General features: G+C 41.7%; 1 protein-coding gene across 4 annotated transcripts in view; it reads left to right on the top strand.

Annotated features, from left to right (window-relative positions):
- ccdc135 (coiled-coil domain containing 135) overlaps positions 1-17381 on the top strand; it is a 31388-nt gene extending 14007 nt beyond the window's left edge. For 2 of the 4 annotated variants that reach the window (XM_042111207.1, XM_042111206.1), the window contains 17 exons: positions 1840-2016; positions 3345-3516; positions 3767-3892; positions 4709-4903; positions 5699-5857; positions 6979-7197; positions 7682-7798; positions 7897-7969; positions 8381-8509; positions 10743-10871; positions 11009-11226; positions 11776-11991; positions 12172-12282; positions 13774-13884; positions 14803-14997; positions 15882-16021; positions 16782-17381. In XM_042111207.1, the coding sequence (XP_041967141.1) occupies positions 1871-2016; positions 3345-3516; positions 3767-3892; positions 4709-4903; positions 5699-5857; positions 6979-7197; positions 7682-7798; positions 7897-7969; positions 8381-8509; positions 10743-10871; positions 11009-11226; positions 11776-11991; positions 12172-12282; positions 13774-13884; positions 14803-14997; positions 15882-16021; positions 16782-16863 (2538 nt within the window). In that variant the 5' untranslated portion in view covers positions 1840-1870 and the 3' untranslated portion in view covers positions 16864-17381. The remainder of the gene's footprint in view (positions 1-1839; positions 2017-3344; positions 3517-3766; positions 3893-4708; positions 4904-5698; positions 5858-6978; positions 7198-7681; positions 7799-7896; positions 7970-8380; positions 8510-10742; positions 10872-11008; positions 11227-11775; positions 11992-12171; positions 12283-13773; positions 13885-14802; positions 14998-15881; positions 16022-16781) is intronic. The other 2 variants (XM_042111210.1, XM_042111208.1) reach the window with 1 other exon arrangement.
- The last annotated feature ends 200 nt before the right edge of the window (positions 17382-17581 follow it).

Below are 17581 nucleotides of genomic sequence, written 5' to 3' on the forward strand. Positions count from 1 at the left end.
CCCGACCCACCAGTTAAGAAACACTGCCATAGGCTATTCAGCTACAAAAGGGTGGTTGACGTGAACTCAAATTCAAAGTGAAAAAAATAATAATTAAAAAATATACGTCAAATGACATATAATTATAGGCCTATTCCCTTATATGTGAATAATTCAAAACTGAATGTCTCCATTTCTAATTCTTCATATATTTTGCATATTTTTTCAGTGTTTGGTGTGGTAGTCCTAAAATGTATCCACCGGTGCAACAAAATAAAGAATGTCATTATTTCAGAGAATGTTGGACAGATAAGATAGATGAGCCCAAGGCATATTAGTTTGCCCCAATTATATTTCCACATCAAACATACTCCCCCCCCCCCCAAAAAAAAAAAAAATCAGAATTATGTTATTTATATACTATAAGATGTACACATAGAGACTTCACCCAAATGTCTGGGTTACATTCATTATATTTAGTACCAAGGAATCTTCATTTCATCCTTATAGCTGCATAGTAATGATAGCATTATTATACTATCCAACACTTTTTAACACATAAATTCTTCATTAAAATACCTTTTCCACTCGCAATTCAATTTGTTGTACCACAGGACATGCCATTGCACCATTGGACAACAGAGTACTAACTATGCCCATTATTATTTTAAATTCAGTCAATTTTTTAGTACAACACAGGTAAAATATATTTTTCTGAAAGCCATACTTTCACATAATCATGAAAGGAATTTATCTATAAAATAACTGGGTCAAATTCCTTGAACAACCCATCAACATAGTGTGTTTGTGTGTGAGGGAGGAGAGTATGTGTGTGTGTGTGTGTAAGAGAGGGAGGAGTGTGTGTGTGTGTGTGTGCGTGCGTGTAGTAGAGTGAGTGGTGTTAGTGTGTTAAAGAGAGGGACGATAGTGTATGTGTGTGTATGTGAGGGAGAGTGTGTGCGTGAGTTAAAGAGGGAGGATAGTGTGTCTGTGTGTGATGGAGGATGTGTGTGTTTGTGTTAGAAAGAGGGAGGCGAGTGTGGGTGTTTATATGTGTGTGTGTGTGTGTGTTCATGTGTGTGTGTGTGTGAGCGGTAGTGGAGTTAAAACAGGTAAGGTGTGTGGGGGTGTGTGTGAGTGTGTGGTGGTGGGTTAAAGACAGCAGGTAGAGTATGTATGTGTGTGGGGCAGAGTGTGTGTGTGTGTGTGTGTGTGTGTCACTTTTTATTTATTTATTCATGCTAAAGTGCAAGACAATACAAGAGCATGAAAAGCAGCATGAAAGGGCAATCCCTAAGAAGCAAGAAATGCTTATAGCGGGGACCCATTTTACTCTTTTAATGACTTGGCCATTGATAGAGAGACAGGTATTTTCCACATTATTTGTATTTTTTGTGGAGCGAAATATAATATAGTTTGTTTTATTGATATTTAGTGATAATGTGTCTTCTGGATCTCAGATGGCACTGCATTAAAACCAGACCTGTTTCTGTAATGAAAATCGTTGTGCGAGCTCAGGAAAACATCCTGTAAACACTGTCTATGAACACAATGCTTCAACCACAAATGCTCTAGCTCTAGCCTACCAGCTGAAATATATATTGGGCAAGAATGGGACTACATTTCATTCTCAAAACTCTAGCAACTCAGTTCCCGAACATTTACAGAATGTTGTTGGATTAAGAGGTGAAGCAACACAGTGGCAAATATGCCCCTGTCCCAACTCTTTTCAGAGGTGTTGCTGCCATCAAATTCAAAATGAACAATGCAATTTCTTGGACAACTAATATATTGTCTTTGAACTATTCTCTAAACTATTTGTAAATCATAGCATTCTGTTGTTATTTACTTTTTACACAGCACCCCAACTTTTTTTTCTGCCTCAAGTTCAATGGAAGCGGTGCCAGAGCATGACGGGGATAAAGAGGAGGCGGCAACGGAGCAAGACAATGAAGCACAGACCGATTTTGCAAAGAAATTGGAAGAGCTGGACCAAGCCCTCAGTGCAGTACAGATAAATAACAGCTCGTTGCCGATGTGAGTCAGGCCTTGAAGCTCAACTTACACTCAGCCTAACCCATGCGAGGTTACTATAGAGCATTGCTATAGAGCGATAACATGCAGTAGCTCAGCCTACAGTCTTGGGTCATGTGAAAGTGGGTCATGAGCCCCTACAGCTGTTAAGACCCCCCCCCCCCCCCCCCCCCCCCCCACACACACACACACACACATATGTACTGGATGTTTACTCCGGACATAAAGATGACCCCACAGCATGTTGCCTTACACACACGTTTCCTTCCTGGCATGCTGCAAAAACAAGTTCAGCATTGCATGAACTCCTAAAACAAATGTGTTGAAAACAACACAACCTGTGTTGTTTTTAAACACATCTCTGTGTCCAGATAGGGACAACACAGTTTGTGTTGTTTCCTTTTTAATTTGTTTTATTTGTTACACAATATGTGTTGAAAATAACACAACTTACGTCTCTGTGTCCAGATAGGGACAACACATTTGTTTTAAGAGTGGGCTTTTGTCCAGAATTTCAGTGAAAGTAGCACTACCACAAAGGCTATGTGTTATCTACGCACTAAACTACAACATACTATATTAAAGTGTGTGAGAGTACAGTTAGAGTATTGTTTAACACATCAGTATCAGCACAGCTGTTGTACATTCTGTAAATGTATTAACATTTATTTTCTTTTGATTAGCAATACAGTCATTTAATTAAGAAAAGAATATGGGATAAATACATCTACTGACTGTAAGACACCAGTGCTACTAAACCACTACTAACCACAGTTAGGTAGGTCACAGAAATGGTACTACCTACTCAATGTGATTTGACACCAAATTTGCTGTGGTGGTCAACCTATCCTGAATACAGAGAAGGACATTCACATGCACCAGACATGACACATGCTGACCTATAGAATGGACCGATGTCCAGAAGTTTTCCCAGCATCTATTCAGTAATCCCTGGTTTCAGTCCAGGCTCTCTTGGCATCGTGTGGATACTAAATTGATCCCTAATGGCCACAGGCTGTTGGATGTTAGCCCCCGACGTTGGCATGCAAATGTAGGACATAAAATATAAAGTGCCCTCTTACAATGTTAACTATGGAAAAAAGAGTTCTAGAGGTGCAGTCCATTAATCACTCCTGCTGCTGTTGTTGTGGTTAGGAGTTGAGAAGCGATAAGTGAGATTAGTGCCTTTGTGTTGGATAAAAGAGTGTGTTCATGGGCATTACTGGTAAATGTGTGTAAAGAGCATTTGTTTGTGTGCTTGTGTGATGAGAAAGCAGGAGCTATGAGTTTTGGTTGTAGATGTATGATGTGCTTTATTGTCCTTGCTGAAGGCCTGACAAAAGGGAGAAGGATGAAAAGCTGTGTCCCCCTTCCTATAAGAGCAACTCTCAAAAGGAGAAGCTGGTCATTGCTCTGGCTGAGAACTTCCGTCGGCAGTACACCCACCTTTATCCCGACCGAAAGCCTCTTTTTCTCAGTCCCCTTAATGAATGTGGGGTGGAGGTACACTACACACGCACGCACACACACATATATACATGCACACACATACACTCACACACATACTGTACATACACACACACACATACTACAAACTCATCATGCCTCACATGTATGCCACACAGTTTGTACATGCATCTTCTCGTCCCCTCTGTCCTCTCTCCGACTGAGTCCTGTCTCTCTCTTTCTCTTATCTATTTAGATTGATTTCCCTCAGTATATCTGTTCTCATGTCTTCTTTCTCTCTTTGTAGAAGTTTGTGAGTACTACACTGCGTCCAACTGTACTTCCTTATCCAGAGCTCTTTAACTGGGAGGGGAGCGCTAGCTTTGTGTCCGACTTCCTGTCTCTGGAGGAACTGGACCCTCCCACAGACCCTGTAAGAGTGCTTGTTTGTATGTGTGTATAGTGGAGTATTTATTCTAATATTATTACATATATTACACATATTATTACATGTACTTACCCATTTTTATACAAACAGCTAAATTACAAATGACCTGGTCATCATAGATGTCTTGCACACTGTTTGCACCACTGTAGTGTCTTGCAATAACCTGGGGTGCAATGAACTGTGTAGAGACTTTTAACCTATAGTTTGGAGTCAAAAGCCAGAACTCTGACCTTGATCTTGATGAGTACTGACAATCCATTGTATATTGGCTGCTTGAATCAGGGAATCCTTGGAAAAGTCATGGAATTATAAAATATGTATTTTCTAGGCCTGGATTGAAAGGTCATTGAAATTTATGTAAGTCATGAAATTTCATTTTTTTATACCAGGGACGTAATGGTGGGAGAGAACATATTTTATCTAGCTTTGTTGTTTAAGTCATACCGGTATTTTATAAGTAGCCCCAGCCTGTGGTGTAAAGTAAGCAATTTTGTACATAGGCCATGAAAAGTCTTCGAAATTTCATTCAAGGTCATTGAAACGTCATGGAAAAGTTTTCAAATGTTGGTGAAATGGGTGGGAACCCTGCTTAATGCTTCTAGTTTCGGAAATGTACTGTATGTGTGTATGTGTGAGCAGGTTGAAGAGTTATGTGTTTATGACTGTGTTTGTATGCATGTGTGTGTTTGTGAATATCTATATGTGTTAGTGAATGTCTATATGTGTTAGTGGAATGTGGCCTGCTGTATATTGATATGCATGTCATGTGTGGTGCCTTTGGTGGTGTTTTTGCCCCTGTAGCCAAGGCACCTGTACTCTCCTACGCGTGTGCTGCAGACCCAGAGGGGCTCATGTTTTGACTTCTCCACCCTGCTGTGCAGTCTTCTGCTGGCTGCTGGCTACAACGCATACTGCGTGAGCGGCTACGCCACAAAGGATGTGTGCCTCATTAACCTTGGCCGAGAGGACTGCCCCCTGCTGACCATACATGAGAAGGTGATCACACACACAGACACAGAGAGAGAGAGAGAACAATTCAGCAATGTTGGACTGAGCAGTGACCATCTTGACAACGTCAAAGTTCAAGTGAACACTCTTTTAACTTTGGATAGCTGGCCATTTGGACATTACCTTGGTTGTTTTGTTAATGTGGGAGTCCCTGTATCTGATAAGGAAGTTTCATTGTCCCTGTGTCTGAGATAAATCATGACACTCAACTCCTGTTGTCATTTTATAATTGATGGTTGTCATGCAGAATTCTTTAATCTCTTTACCTAGAATTAATTAATTCTTCAGCCTCCGATCTCTGACACTTCCGACCTCCAAAGTGTAAATATGGCACCAAATGCCTGAAACTTTGTTCCTGTGATAACTGACATGATGATTTTGTTGTAATTAAATCAGGTCTCAATGATTGAGAATCACAGTCTTGGGTGGACTTATTTGTATCTTCTCACTGCGTGTGTGTATGTGTGCATATCCATGTTTGTTGTAGATATATCCATCTGTATTCGAAGTGTGTGTTTTTTAAAAGCATGTCTGTGTGTGTCTGTGTGTGTGTGAGTGTGCGTATATCTGTGTGTGTGTGTGTGTGCGAGTGTGTGTGTCTGTGTATGTGTGAGTGTGCATATATCTGTGTTTATGTGTGTGTGCGAGTGTGTGTGTGTGTGTGTGTGTGTGTGTGCGTGTGTATGTATGTGTGTGAGTGTGCATATATTTGTGTGTGTGTGTGTGTGTGTGTATTTGTATATGTATTTGTGTGTGTGTGTGTGTGTGTGTGTGCATGTGCAGGGTAAAAAAGAGGAGCAGGCTCCTACAGTTCTGAAGTACTCAGTGAAGCCCCCCAGGGATCTAAGCAGTGCCTTTGAACGGCGTCAGGAGGAGGTGCGTCAGAAGGAGGCGCAAGCTGCCCGTCTCAGGAAACAGCAAGAGGCAGACATGCTCCAGGAGGTGAGGGGTCAAAACATATGCGTATCCACGTGGATTTCTGTTATTAGCCATTCATTTAATTGATTATTGATTGATCAGTGAATTAATCAATAATAATTAGTAATAATCAAAAGTCAATAACAATTTACTCCTAGTCTATGTGTGTGTGTGTGTGTGTGTGTGTAAGAGCATCAGAGGTCTCCTCTAGACCTGCTGCTTATGTGTTCACAGCTGGGTGTGCGTGTGTGTTTATGTGTTTAGGAGCCAGAGAGGCTTCTTCAAGTTGGACTCCTCCTTTATTCACTGCTGTTTGTGTTTGTGTGTGTGTGTGTGTGTGTGTGTGTGTGTGTGTGTGTGTGTGTATTTCTGCATTACTAGAAGTATACAAAGTCACAGTTTGTGATAGTTTGTGTGTGTTTCTTCATGTATGTTCAGCAACTTGGGACACGAGTGTATGTGTATCTGTATCTGTATGAGTGTATCTGTCAATGTTTGTGTGCCCAATGTGTGTGTGTGTGTGTATAGGAGTGTATCTTACAATGTTTGTGCCCAATGTGTGTGTGTGTGTATAGGAGTGTATATTACTTGGGGCAGCCGTGGCCTACTGGTTAGCGCTTCGGACTTGCAACCGGAGGGTTGCCGGTTCGAACCCCGATCTGTAGGAAGCGGCTGAAGTGCCCTTGAGCAAGGCACCTAACCCCTCACTGCTCCCCGAGCGCCGCTGTTGTAGCAGGCATCTCACTGCGCTGGGATTAGTGTGTGCTTCACCTCACTGTGTTCACTGTGTGTTCACTGTGTGCTGTGTTCACTGTGTGCTGAGTGTGTTTCACTAATTCACGGATTGGGATCAAAAGAGTATAAATACGTATACTGTGTGTGTGTGTGTGTGTGTGTGTGTGTGTGTGTGTGTGTGTGTGTGTGTGTGTGTGTGTGTATAGGAATGTATCTTACAATGTTTGTGTGCCCAATGTGTGTGTGTGTGTGTGTGTGTGTGTGTATAGGAGTGCATCTTGCAATGTTTGTGTGCCCAATGTGTGTGTGTGTGTATAGGAGTGTATCTTACCATGTTTGTATGTCCAATGTGTGTGTGTGTGTATAGGAGTGTATCTTACAATGTTTGTATGCCCAATGTGTGTGTGCAGGAGCTAGAGCGTCCTCCTCCTGACCCACTGTTTGGCCTGCGTGTCCACTGCTGGGTGTTGGTGAAATGTGGCGATCGCGAGGTGCCAGAAGACTTCTTCATCGAGCCGCTAAGTGGGAAAACCTTTCCTACCACTGACCAAAACTTCCTGGGTGTCGAGAGCATTTGGAATAACCACAACTATTGGGTTAACATGCAGGACTGTCGGCGTGGCTGTGCAGTGAGACTTCTTTTTTTTTTTTAAGAGCACCTCAGGGGAAAATTGTAGAGTTTTTAACCTTGTTAACATGTCCAGATGATGTCTGCTATGTTTTACAAGACACACCTTGAGCGAAATAAGCAGTCAGTGTCAAGAATTCTGCGTTGGACCTACGGTCAACCAGTCACAGCCTTAGTATGCGAATTCGAGTTGTAGTCCTTTCATGTGACTTTCATAAGAGTGTGGAGGGGGTGGGGCCAGATAGATCCCAATTCCTGAAATGAGGAAAGGTTAAAGTTGCATTTAAGTCATCAGGGGATATTTTTGTGAAAACAACTTCTGGTGGGGGTGGGGGTGGGGGGGGGGTGGGGGGGTGGGTGGTTGTGGTGTGTGTGTGTTGATGTAGAAAAACATCTGGTCGGACATGTTATGTTATGGTTAAAAATGTGTTTCTGTGTGTACATAGTGCACTTGTGTGTGAATGTGTAAATGTTTTTGCCTGCAGAACATGACCTTTGACCTGGGAGATCCAGTCAAGTGGGAGTACCTGCTGTGTGGGGACACCAGCCAATACCTTTTGCACATTCCAGCCATGAAGAAACAGGATTTTGAGGACGATGATGTAAGTGTGTGTGTGTGTGTGTTGTATTTTCCCATAGATTTCATTCAGTCAATCTGATTTGTGAGGACGTTTTTGTTTGTTTGGGATGCTTTGTAAAGGAGGAGAAGGAAGAATCCAAGGTGTTCGAGATGCCCCCATCCTGGGTGAGCGAACTTCACATCTCACAACAAGGTACGTAAACACACACACACACTCACATATATATACATATGCTACACAGTATATACTGTACATGCTGTCCATTGTACATAACATACTGAATACATGCACAAACACTTTCAACAAATATGACCATCACTGACACCTTCCTTCCCACAATTTCTTCTTTTTGACTGCAGTGAGTGCTACTGACTATATTTGTAATTTACTCCTGTGAAAGACAGAGTGCTGTTGGAATGTGTGTGTGAATTTGTGTGTACCGTATGTTTGTTTGTATCTATGCACCTGAGTGTGTTGTGGGCTATGGATTAGTGTTGTCTGGGAAGCATCAGGATTGATGTGTGTGTGTGTGTGTGTGTGTGTTTGTGTGTATGTGTGTGTGTGTGTGTGTGTGCATGCGTGCCTGTGTGTGTCTGGTGTTAGATATGGAGATGCGGTGCCCAGGTGGTATAAAGGTACTATTGTACAGGAAAGCCAAGTTGGAGAAATTCGCCCCGTACCTGCTGAAAGATGGGCTGGTCACACGTCTTACCACATACCATGACCTCGAATGTGAGCAAAACAAACTTATACTCACTTACTTGTCTCACACACAAGTCTATGTCTGTCTGTCACAGCTGTTGGTTTGTAGAGGTCATAATGGTTTATGTTATATAACTGGCCTCAATTGAGTATCCATTTGATATATGTAGTGGTAAGGGTTGTTCTTGGTCAGTTGACTAATTAAATATATAATAAATATAATAAATTAAATATCAGTTGAAGTAATTTTATATATATATATGTAAGGGATAATGTCTAGAACGCCGGTCATTATCGGGAAATAGGTCCCGACAGGGCGAACCGCTTATTATATGGCTACTTGCCAAAACGAAACAATACCCAAAGATATGACTCTTTAGCCTACATAGCCTAGGCTATAGCCTATTTGTTACCGTTTCATTGTGGCTTTTGCTGAGAAACAAATAGTTCGCAACAGCACACGCTGAACTTGAATCAAACATTCTTTAGAACACAGCTGATAAACCGTCTGCTTTCACTTTTGAATGAAGTTCCAGTAGTTGCAGAGTGATATGAAAGACCTGAATTAGAAGCACAAAACCCATTTTCCTTGACAGCGGTCTGTTATACTTAGCATTGGCCTGTTATTGAGAAATAGCAGACCACCGAACGTTGGGAAGGCCCATTCAAGTGAATGGAGAATTCTTCAGCATTATGAAGAGCTGTGTAATATATATATATATATATATATATATATATATATATATATATATATTAGGGGTGTAACGGTTCATGTATTCGTATTGAACCGAAACGGTACGGGCGTCACGGTTCGGTGCATGAATTTACACGGAGAATACACGGTATAAAAATACATAAAAAAACACACACAAAAAAAATACATAAAACTCGTGTGCGGATTAATTACTGTCATGCGCATACTGTTAAGTAGCGAGAGTTACGGGAGTTCTTTAGCGACACCTAACGCTAATCTGTAGCCTCCCCTTAGCTCTGAAGCTCTGATTGGCGCCTATGTTTTTTTTGTCAGGTCGTCGGTCGAGTCCGTCAGTCATTAGCAGCACTAAGGTTAGACCCACAAGAGTTAGAGGATCCGCTGGTCTCTTTAATATCGCAAGTTTGAGAACTTAAGTTACAATAACGTTAGTACAGGCGAAAGAGTGGTGGATAAGATGAAACTGTGTGTCGGCGTTGTTCAGCAGTTGTTGGGTATGTGAGTGGAAAAAATGCTACACATATTCGAAGCCATCACCCAGATGATGTAGGCTACCAATCACTGAAACGAGGGGAAAAAACTTCCCCTGCGCTTCAGCAGCCTTTGGATACACATACAAATAGGGCCAAAACCTATGGCTTAAATTAAATGATTTCGTAATGACAGAAAGCTATGTAAATCGCGTGGTAATTACCTGTATGTTGGGGTAACTTGTAACTTCTCACATGAGGAGCTGGTAGTGTTAAGTGCATTATAGACAGTAAAATAAAGTGACAACGCTAACCAGGCTGATAAACAAACCATGCTACGGTGAGTTAACGTCAAAGGGCAAAGTCACGTGACTTCTAGTTGTAGTCTGTTTATGAAATAAAAGGAGCAATTTCGTTTTTTAAAAAAAGGCAAAATAGTGTGATATTTTCACAGTTAGTAGGCTAGATTATTACTTTATACACAATAAAAAAAATATTGAGGCAAATTGTAGACCCTTCCATATACAACTAAACACAGATGTTGAAGGTCTTGCTTAAGTGGATTTTTAAAAATCATTTTTCTATGTAATTTGCACTTTCAGAAATAAGAGATGCTGTAGGCCTATTTTCAGTTTCATAGCTGATTGTCTTATTTTGTTTACAAGTTACAGATGGAGTCTGGGTACTTATTGTACTGTTTAGCCTACATCTTACACACTTCAGGCTGTTGCAGATAGCTCAGGGAAGAGACTGCATGACACTAGGTGGTACAGCCTGAGACATGTACAAAAAAAAATGCTTTCTGCATTTTTGTTTTGCTTTTCCCTCCATTGTACCGAACTCGTACCGAACCGTGATGTCCGAACCGAGGTATGAACCGAACCGTGACTTCTGTGTACCGTTACACCCCTAATATATATATATATATAAATATAATTCACAGTATGAGTGTCTTAGGGTATCTGGAGTCCCTTCTGATAGTGTGACTTCTTTTTAATTAAGATGATTGCGTGTGTTTATTTTAGTATACAGATGCTCAGGCTAATCTGCTGTGCATTTTTGTATGTGTGTGTGAGAAAAGGCACAAAGGAGTGTATTGTCAAAGAGTGGTACCAAAACAGGAGTGACCATTTGGAGGAGAGAGAACTCCACAAGGCTGGCAACATCACACTGGAACGCTTTACACATGGGAGGAGTTTTGCACTAAAAAGTAAACACACAACCACACCCACCCACACACCCACCCACACACACACACATACACACACATACATATATAATCACATAAGCATAAATGTTGGTGAAAGGTACTGGCATCCTCCAGTTAAACCAGCGTCCTTCTTATAGGTCACAGGTATGTGACCCTGACACCTGATTCGGACCGGGATATGGAGTTCTACAGCCAGGCACGAGCAGACGGCCTGGCCCGCCGGGTGGAGGTGGGCTTACAGATGACCGAGACCTTCGAGGACCGTCCAGACTTCCTATGTTACCGGCACATTGTGTTTGGCAAGCGCGCCAGAATAAATATATCCCAACCTGTACATGTGCATCGCCCTCTTGTGGTAACCATACGCAATGACACAACAATATACTGCACACACAGTAGAGACACAGCAGCACTCAAAGAATCCTCCATAGAAATAAATGGGGTTAGTTTGTTACACATATCCCTCCCTTGTCTACACATATCCCTGTTCCTGTAATCTAGGCTAAGCAATCATGCCTCCCCATTCACTTGAATAGGAAAATAATATATGATATATGATAACTGTCCATAAGTGCATTACCAAGATGGCCACCAAGTGGGGGTACTTGCCTATAAAGACTTTGATAGAACACACACTCAGTTCAAAAGAAGTCAGCACAGCAAAGCAAACACTACACATTAGAGCACTTTTCCAAACACACAAGATAATCACAATGCAAGACACAACAACTACAGTGTGCAGCAACGGAGAAAATGAAGCAAAGAATACTCAAACAATCCAACTAATACAACAACCACTACAAAACAATACACACACAATACCAACTAGTGTGGAAACAGTTGTACTAAATATAATTCTCACAGTCACTCATTCACTCACTCACACTAGCATTTGTTTGAGCAGAAGGTGGTGGAGCGTTTCCATAGAGACACGACTAAACCAGCCAGTGAGGATGTGGCAGAGCGGGTCTTCCTGGTGTCAGAGGACCGCATCCAAGTAACCTATCACCGTGACGACGACCGAATCATTCCGGCCTGGAGGAACTTTATCAAACCACAAAACTCTGGAGACGCACAGAACACCGTCCCTTTCACACCAGACATGGCCTCAACGTTTCAGGTGGATATGCACTCATGCTATATACAATACATTACGTTCACAGATACAAGGACGTACACATATGCACCCAGACATATACCCACCTCACCTCACACCTTGTACAAATAAATATATAGACATACTCAGCAACAAAACACTTCATCTTTTGTTTGTGTGTTTGTGTGTGTGTGTGCGAAATAGGTGGATCCATTTCAGAAGCCCAGTAAGAACCTCTTTCTCTATGAGACACTGATTGGTCTGATGAAAGAGGAGGAGAAAGTGGCTCAGAGAATAAAGGACTCAGAGAAAGAGGTAAATAGTTACACAATGCCACATGGTACATCACGTTCACACATCACAGCTCCGTGTTACAGTTCTGCGCAGCAGTCTAGACAACTATGAAACATAATGCACATATACAGCAACCTAAATATTTATTGACACCCTGGGTATAGATTATTGTGGCACATGTGTTTTCGATAAAAAATATTTCTTTTTGAGGAATTTTGTCTTCCCTGAATAAATTTGCTTCCCTTCAATGTTGGATTTTTCCCTCATTGACCGTTGACATGGACTTAAGTATCCCTGTTATGAGGCTTATCCCGTTTTTGATCATATTCGAATTGTGCTGTTTACATGAACACAGAGAAACGTATTAATATCCCTGTATACATGATAAGTACTAGTATCCTGGTAACAAACAATAGAGTTCTATGTATGTAGCCAGCCGCTGTTCGGGATAAGGTGTGCATGAAACAGTATCCTGGTTTCTCCACCTAGCATAACTGGATTTCTCAAAACCGGAATAAGGGCTTATCTGGGGTTCTGAAATTGGGATATAATGTTTACGTATGTTTACACAAACACTAAACCAGTATAGTTCAAAATCCCGATCATAACTGGGATACTGAAGTGCATGTAAACGCAGTCACTGTTTTCAATGCAGAGGGGGCTATACATATTAAACATAAGCAGTAGTTGATTATGGTGTATGCGTCTGTGTGTGCACTGCACGCACATATGAAGTAGGTTGTCTGATGTGACATAGGTCATAGAAAGCCTAATGAAACACTGATGATGGAATAGAAGAAAACAGTAGTAGTAGATCACTGTATGTTGCCCCCCCATCTCCTTCTGCTACTCTACAAAAGCATCATCCAACCCCTTCTATTCTACTGCTCCCCCTGTTTCTTCACCATACTAAATGTCAGCAGCAAGAAACTCATTAAAATCTCACACACTCACCCACCCCCAGCCTCACTGATGCAAATGACACAGCCACCACACGCCTTGCACGCACCATAGTAAGCAGCCCTGACCATCCCCTGAACCGTTTCTTCACCCTACTCCCATCTGGCCGCAGATACAGAGCCCTGGACTGGAAAAAAGCGCACTTTAAGAAAAGTTTGTACCCTCAGCAATCACTGCACTTAACAAACTCCTGTGACGATCATCCATCCCCCCTATTCTTTTGTGTCTATGTTGTCTGTACTGTCCACCTTTTTGCTTGTTTGGTGTTGAGGAGGGAGGGAAACTGGGGGGGGTGTTATATGTTATATGTCATGGGGTGTGTTATGTTATATGTTATATGTATGAGGCTGTGGATATCCTGCATGGAATATAATGATATGTGTGAAAAAGAATATCCTTATAGGACAATAAAGACTCTATACTATACTCTATACTATACTAGTAAAGGAAAAGCAAAAGTAGTTCATTAGAAGTAGAAGACCAGAAGAGAATAAAGGTTATCTTTGTGTGTTTATTAGTGTGGTGTGCATATTTGCTGACATCTATGTTCAGGTGAGGGCTATCCTTGATCTTCGCCGTCATGAGGAGAAACATATTGAGCTGCACATCTCCATTTACAACACAGCCAGGAATGACAAGGCTCGCAAACATCGAGAAGCATTGGTAAGACATTTAACCCTTTTTGAAACATTGGGAAGCATCGGTAAAACATATTCTAACCCTTTTTCAAACATCAGGAAGCATTGGTAAGCATTGGAAAGGCATATTACAACCCTTTTTCAAACATCAGGAAGCATTGCTAAGCATTGGGAAGCATTGATAAGGCATATTCCAACCCTTTTTCAAACATTGGGAAGCATCACCAAGGCAACCTTTCTCTTTCACATATAGTTATCTATTTGGCTGGCGTTTTTAATCCAAAACCGACTTACATATCTCAGTTATTACAAGGGCCAGTCTCCCCAGAGCAATTCGGGGTTAAGTGCCTTGCTCAAGGGCACAAGGGTGACACCTTCAACTTTTCTGCCATTCTAGTCCAGCTTCTAAGCCATTACGCCAAAGATTGTTAAGGCGGAGCAAGATATTTCATCAGGAGCCACTTCCGGGAACCCGGATCGCACGAGGGAGGGGGTCAAAATCCCCCTTTATGCAGAGCAGAGGCAGCGACTGCTCCATTGAAGTCTATGGACATAGCTCAGAATTTCACCACATATGCTAAGGTCTTGGTTCTATAGAGTTAGGAATGTGAATTTCGGGCACATTTTCATGATCCTCAAACCCTTCTGAACATTTCAGGTACATTTTTAGCATTTTTGAGTAATCCAGTCTGGAGAAAATCAACCTTATATCAGGTGTGCGCCGGTTATTTCTGCCGCTGCTGTTGGCCGGTTGCAACGTACGCTCATCAATACGTCATCGACACGCCTCTTTATGCAGACAGGATTCGATCCCCATTTCGCGCCCATAGACATGAACTACGACGAAGTATCTTGCTCCGCCTTAACAATCTTTGATTACGCCACCACTGCCCCTGGTCACGATCACGACTCTTTCCCTCTCCCCTTCTTGTCCTCCTCTCAGGAGCGTATGGCTGAGGAGGCGCGTCTACGACAGGAAGAGAAGGAGTTGGACTTCCTGTCTCCGTTCCTGGCCCAACTGGGCAACCCAGACCAGTTGACCCACCAGATGGCCCTGCAGCTGCGTAGCGACAGTCTGGCCGACCTCAAGCAGCGTCTTATAGATAAGGCCAACCATATTCAGGCCCGCTTTGAGAAGGTACACCACAACCTCAGAACATTGAAATCAAAGATTCTAGAGCATTTCACACATGCTTAAATAGAACCTTGCATATGGATAAATAGTGCTTATACCATGGTCTAGGTTGAAAAGGGTGTCGTTTAAAAAGTGATATACTACACCTATAAAATTATTATGACGTTGCTTGACAACGCCTGAGTTAGTTCGCTCAGCTGTGACTTATCAACATTCCACAGCGTTGCGATAAACAGCTGAAAAAACTAACGACTAAAACTCATTTAGTATTAATAATTGATTTCATATTTATTTCGTAAGTGACCATGGTATAAACGGGATAATGCCCTTCGATGCGTCCATTATCAGAAATAAATGGACTTCACGGAAGCAACCTCCGCTTCGCGTCGGATGGTTCACAACTCCGCGTCGTCCATTTATTTCTGATAATGGACACCTCGTCGGGCATAATCCCTTACATAAGACACAATAAAATTTTGATAGTCTTCGCCATTGAGACCTTTGAAAATTGACAAGGTGTAACACAGTCTGAACATTTTAGAAAATTATTTTTCATCTTGTCTAGTCCAACTTGAAGCAGCGTGGTCAGAACCTCTTTGCAGTCTCATAAGCCTTCATTGGACTTTGTCCATGTAAGTGCATTGCGGAGATGAGTTGTGTTTCTGTTGTATTCCTAGAATCGTCAGTGTTATCCACTGTAGCCTTACAAGCTGCGCTGCCAAACCTGTTAGAATTTTGTAGAGAGAGAGACCTATCACATGCCTCATGTACTGTGAAAACAAAAATGTGCAGCAGTCAGAGATGAGAGATGGAAAGAATTATTTTCTAGATTCTGCTACTGTCTGTATTTATCCATGAACTGAATGTTTCTTTCTGGTGTGCGGCAGGAGACCCAGGAGCTGCAGCAGAAGCAGCAGTGGTACCAGAAGAACCAGCTAACCATGACCAAAGAGGACGAGGACCAGTACCTGGCTTACTGCTCTGACACTATGTTCAGGATCCACGTTCTTAAGCTGCGCCTTAGTCGGTATGGACTCACAGCAGTATGGATTCACCAGCTAGAGGCTACATGACACTATACATCACACTATATATACAATAATTGTACAAAGTGACTGGCTGTGTCATTGTTTATGTGTGCCACTAAATTGTAATGCAGTAGAGGTATTATAGTTAAAGGAACCATATGCAAGAAATGTATTTCAATTTATCATAAAATGGCCCTGATATGTCACTAGACATTAAGAAATCATGTTCATTTCAAATACTTATATCACTGACAACAGTAGTCCGGCCAGGATATTGTCATTTAAAAAGTGAAGTTGCAGCCCTCAACTGATGTTGATGCTGTGTTTTGTCATGTTGTGTTGTGTTTTGGCCTGATGCGCCACCCTCCACCTATCTACTAATCACAAAGTCAGTAGTGTTTCGTCATCCGGGTTGGCAACCTCGAGTCAGGGGGGAGGGGGAGGGGATACACCGCTCTACAGTAATTGAAAGTGATTGCAGTACCAGTTTTGGCCACAATCTTACATATGGTTCCTTAAACTGTATATAATGCAACAACATTATAATGGACACTGCAAAATCTCAATATCTTATATTGACATTTTGTGATGTATAGATGTGAGTAGTACCAAGCTTTAGTGCAAGGTGTTATGGTATGAGTTAGGTTGTAGTTTTTACAGATATGTTGTTTGTGCGAGTAGAAGGGTTAGTAAAAAATGATCTCTGCTAATAGAAATCAATAGCTGTCCTAACTGAACTGTCATCTGTGTGTATCATAGGCATAAAGACCGGGCCCCTCAACAGTACCTCGCTCTGGATGAGAAGCTCAGACGAGATCCTAGGCTTGCCCCCTTCCTCTAGACATGTCTCTACTTCGACAAGTCTCTGATTTATATGCACAGACACCAATGTCCTCACACAAGACAAACATGCATACTCACATACACATATGTGTATACCCTGGACCTGTATCCCTCAGAAACCACACACACACAAGAACACACACTGGATAAGCTGCTTGTTGAGACACTAAGGTGTGTGCAGCTGCATCAGCACTTTTCTTTGGTGACAGCTAACCACCCTTTATCTCCTTTTTTTGTAAAAGTGAAGATAAAAAACAAAGTCTACTTAAAACACTGTCCTGGATACTACATACTACATTAAAACACTGTCCTGGATACTACATAACACATTAAAACACTGTCCTGGATACTACATACTACATTAAAACACTGTCCTGGATACTACATACTACATTAATACTACATAACACATTAAAACACTGTCCTGGATACTACATACTACATTAAAACACTGTCCTGGATACTACATACTACATTAAAAGTACAGGTTGGTCCTGGAGATAAAAACACATGTAACCACTTGTTTGATTGATTGATTGATGGATTAATGGATGGCGTGGGCACTATGTTTGTTTGTTTCTCTCTTTATTTACCTCTGAGAAGAAAGCGACCTCATTTTTTTCAAAACAGACAGTAAGAGACAACATCAACAATGAACAGGCAGCTATACTATTTGTGACCAGGGCAAATGTCTTTATGTAGGCTTCATGTTCTCA

Source organism: Alosa sapidissima, chromosome 11 (assembly GCF_018492685.1).
Source record: "Alosa sapidissima isolate fAloSap1 chromosome 11, fAloSap1.pri, whole genome shotgun sequence".
NCBI classification, from domain to species: Eukaryota; Metazoa; Chordata; class Actinopteri; order Clupeiformes; family Clupeidae; genus Alosa; species Alosa sapidissima.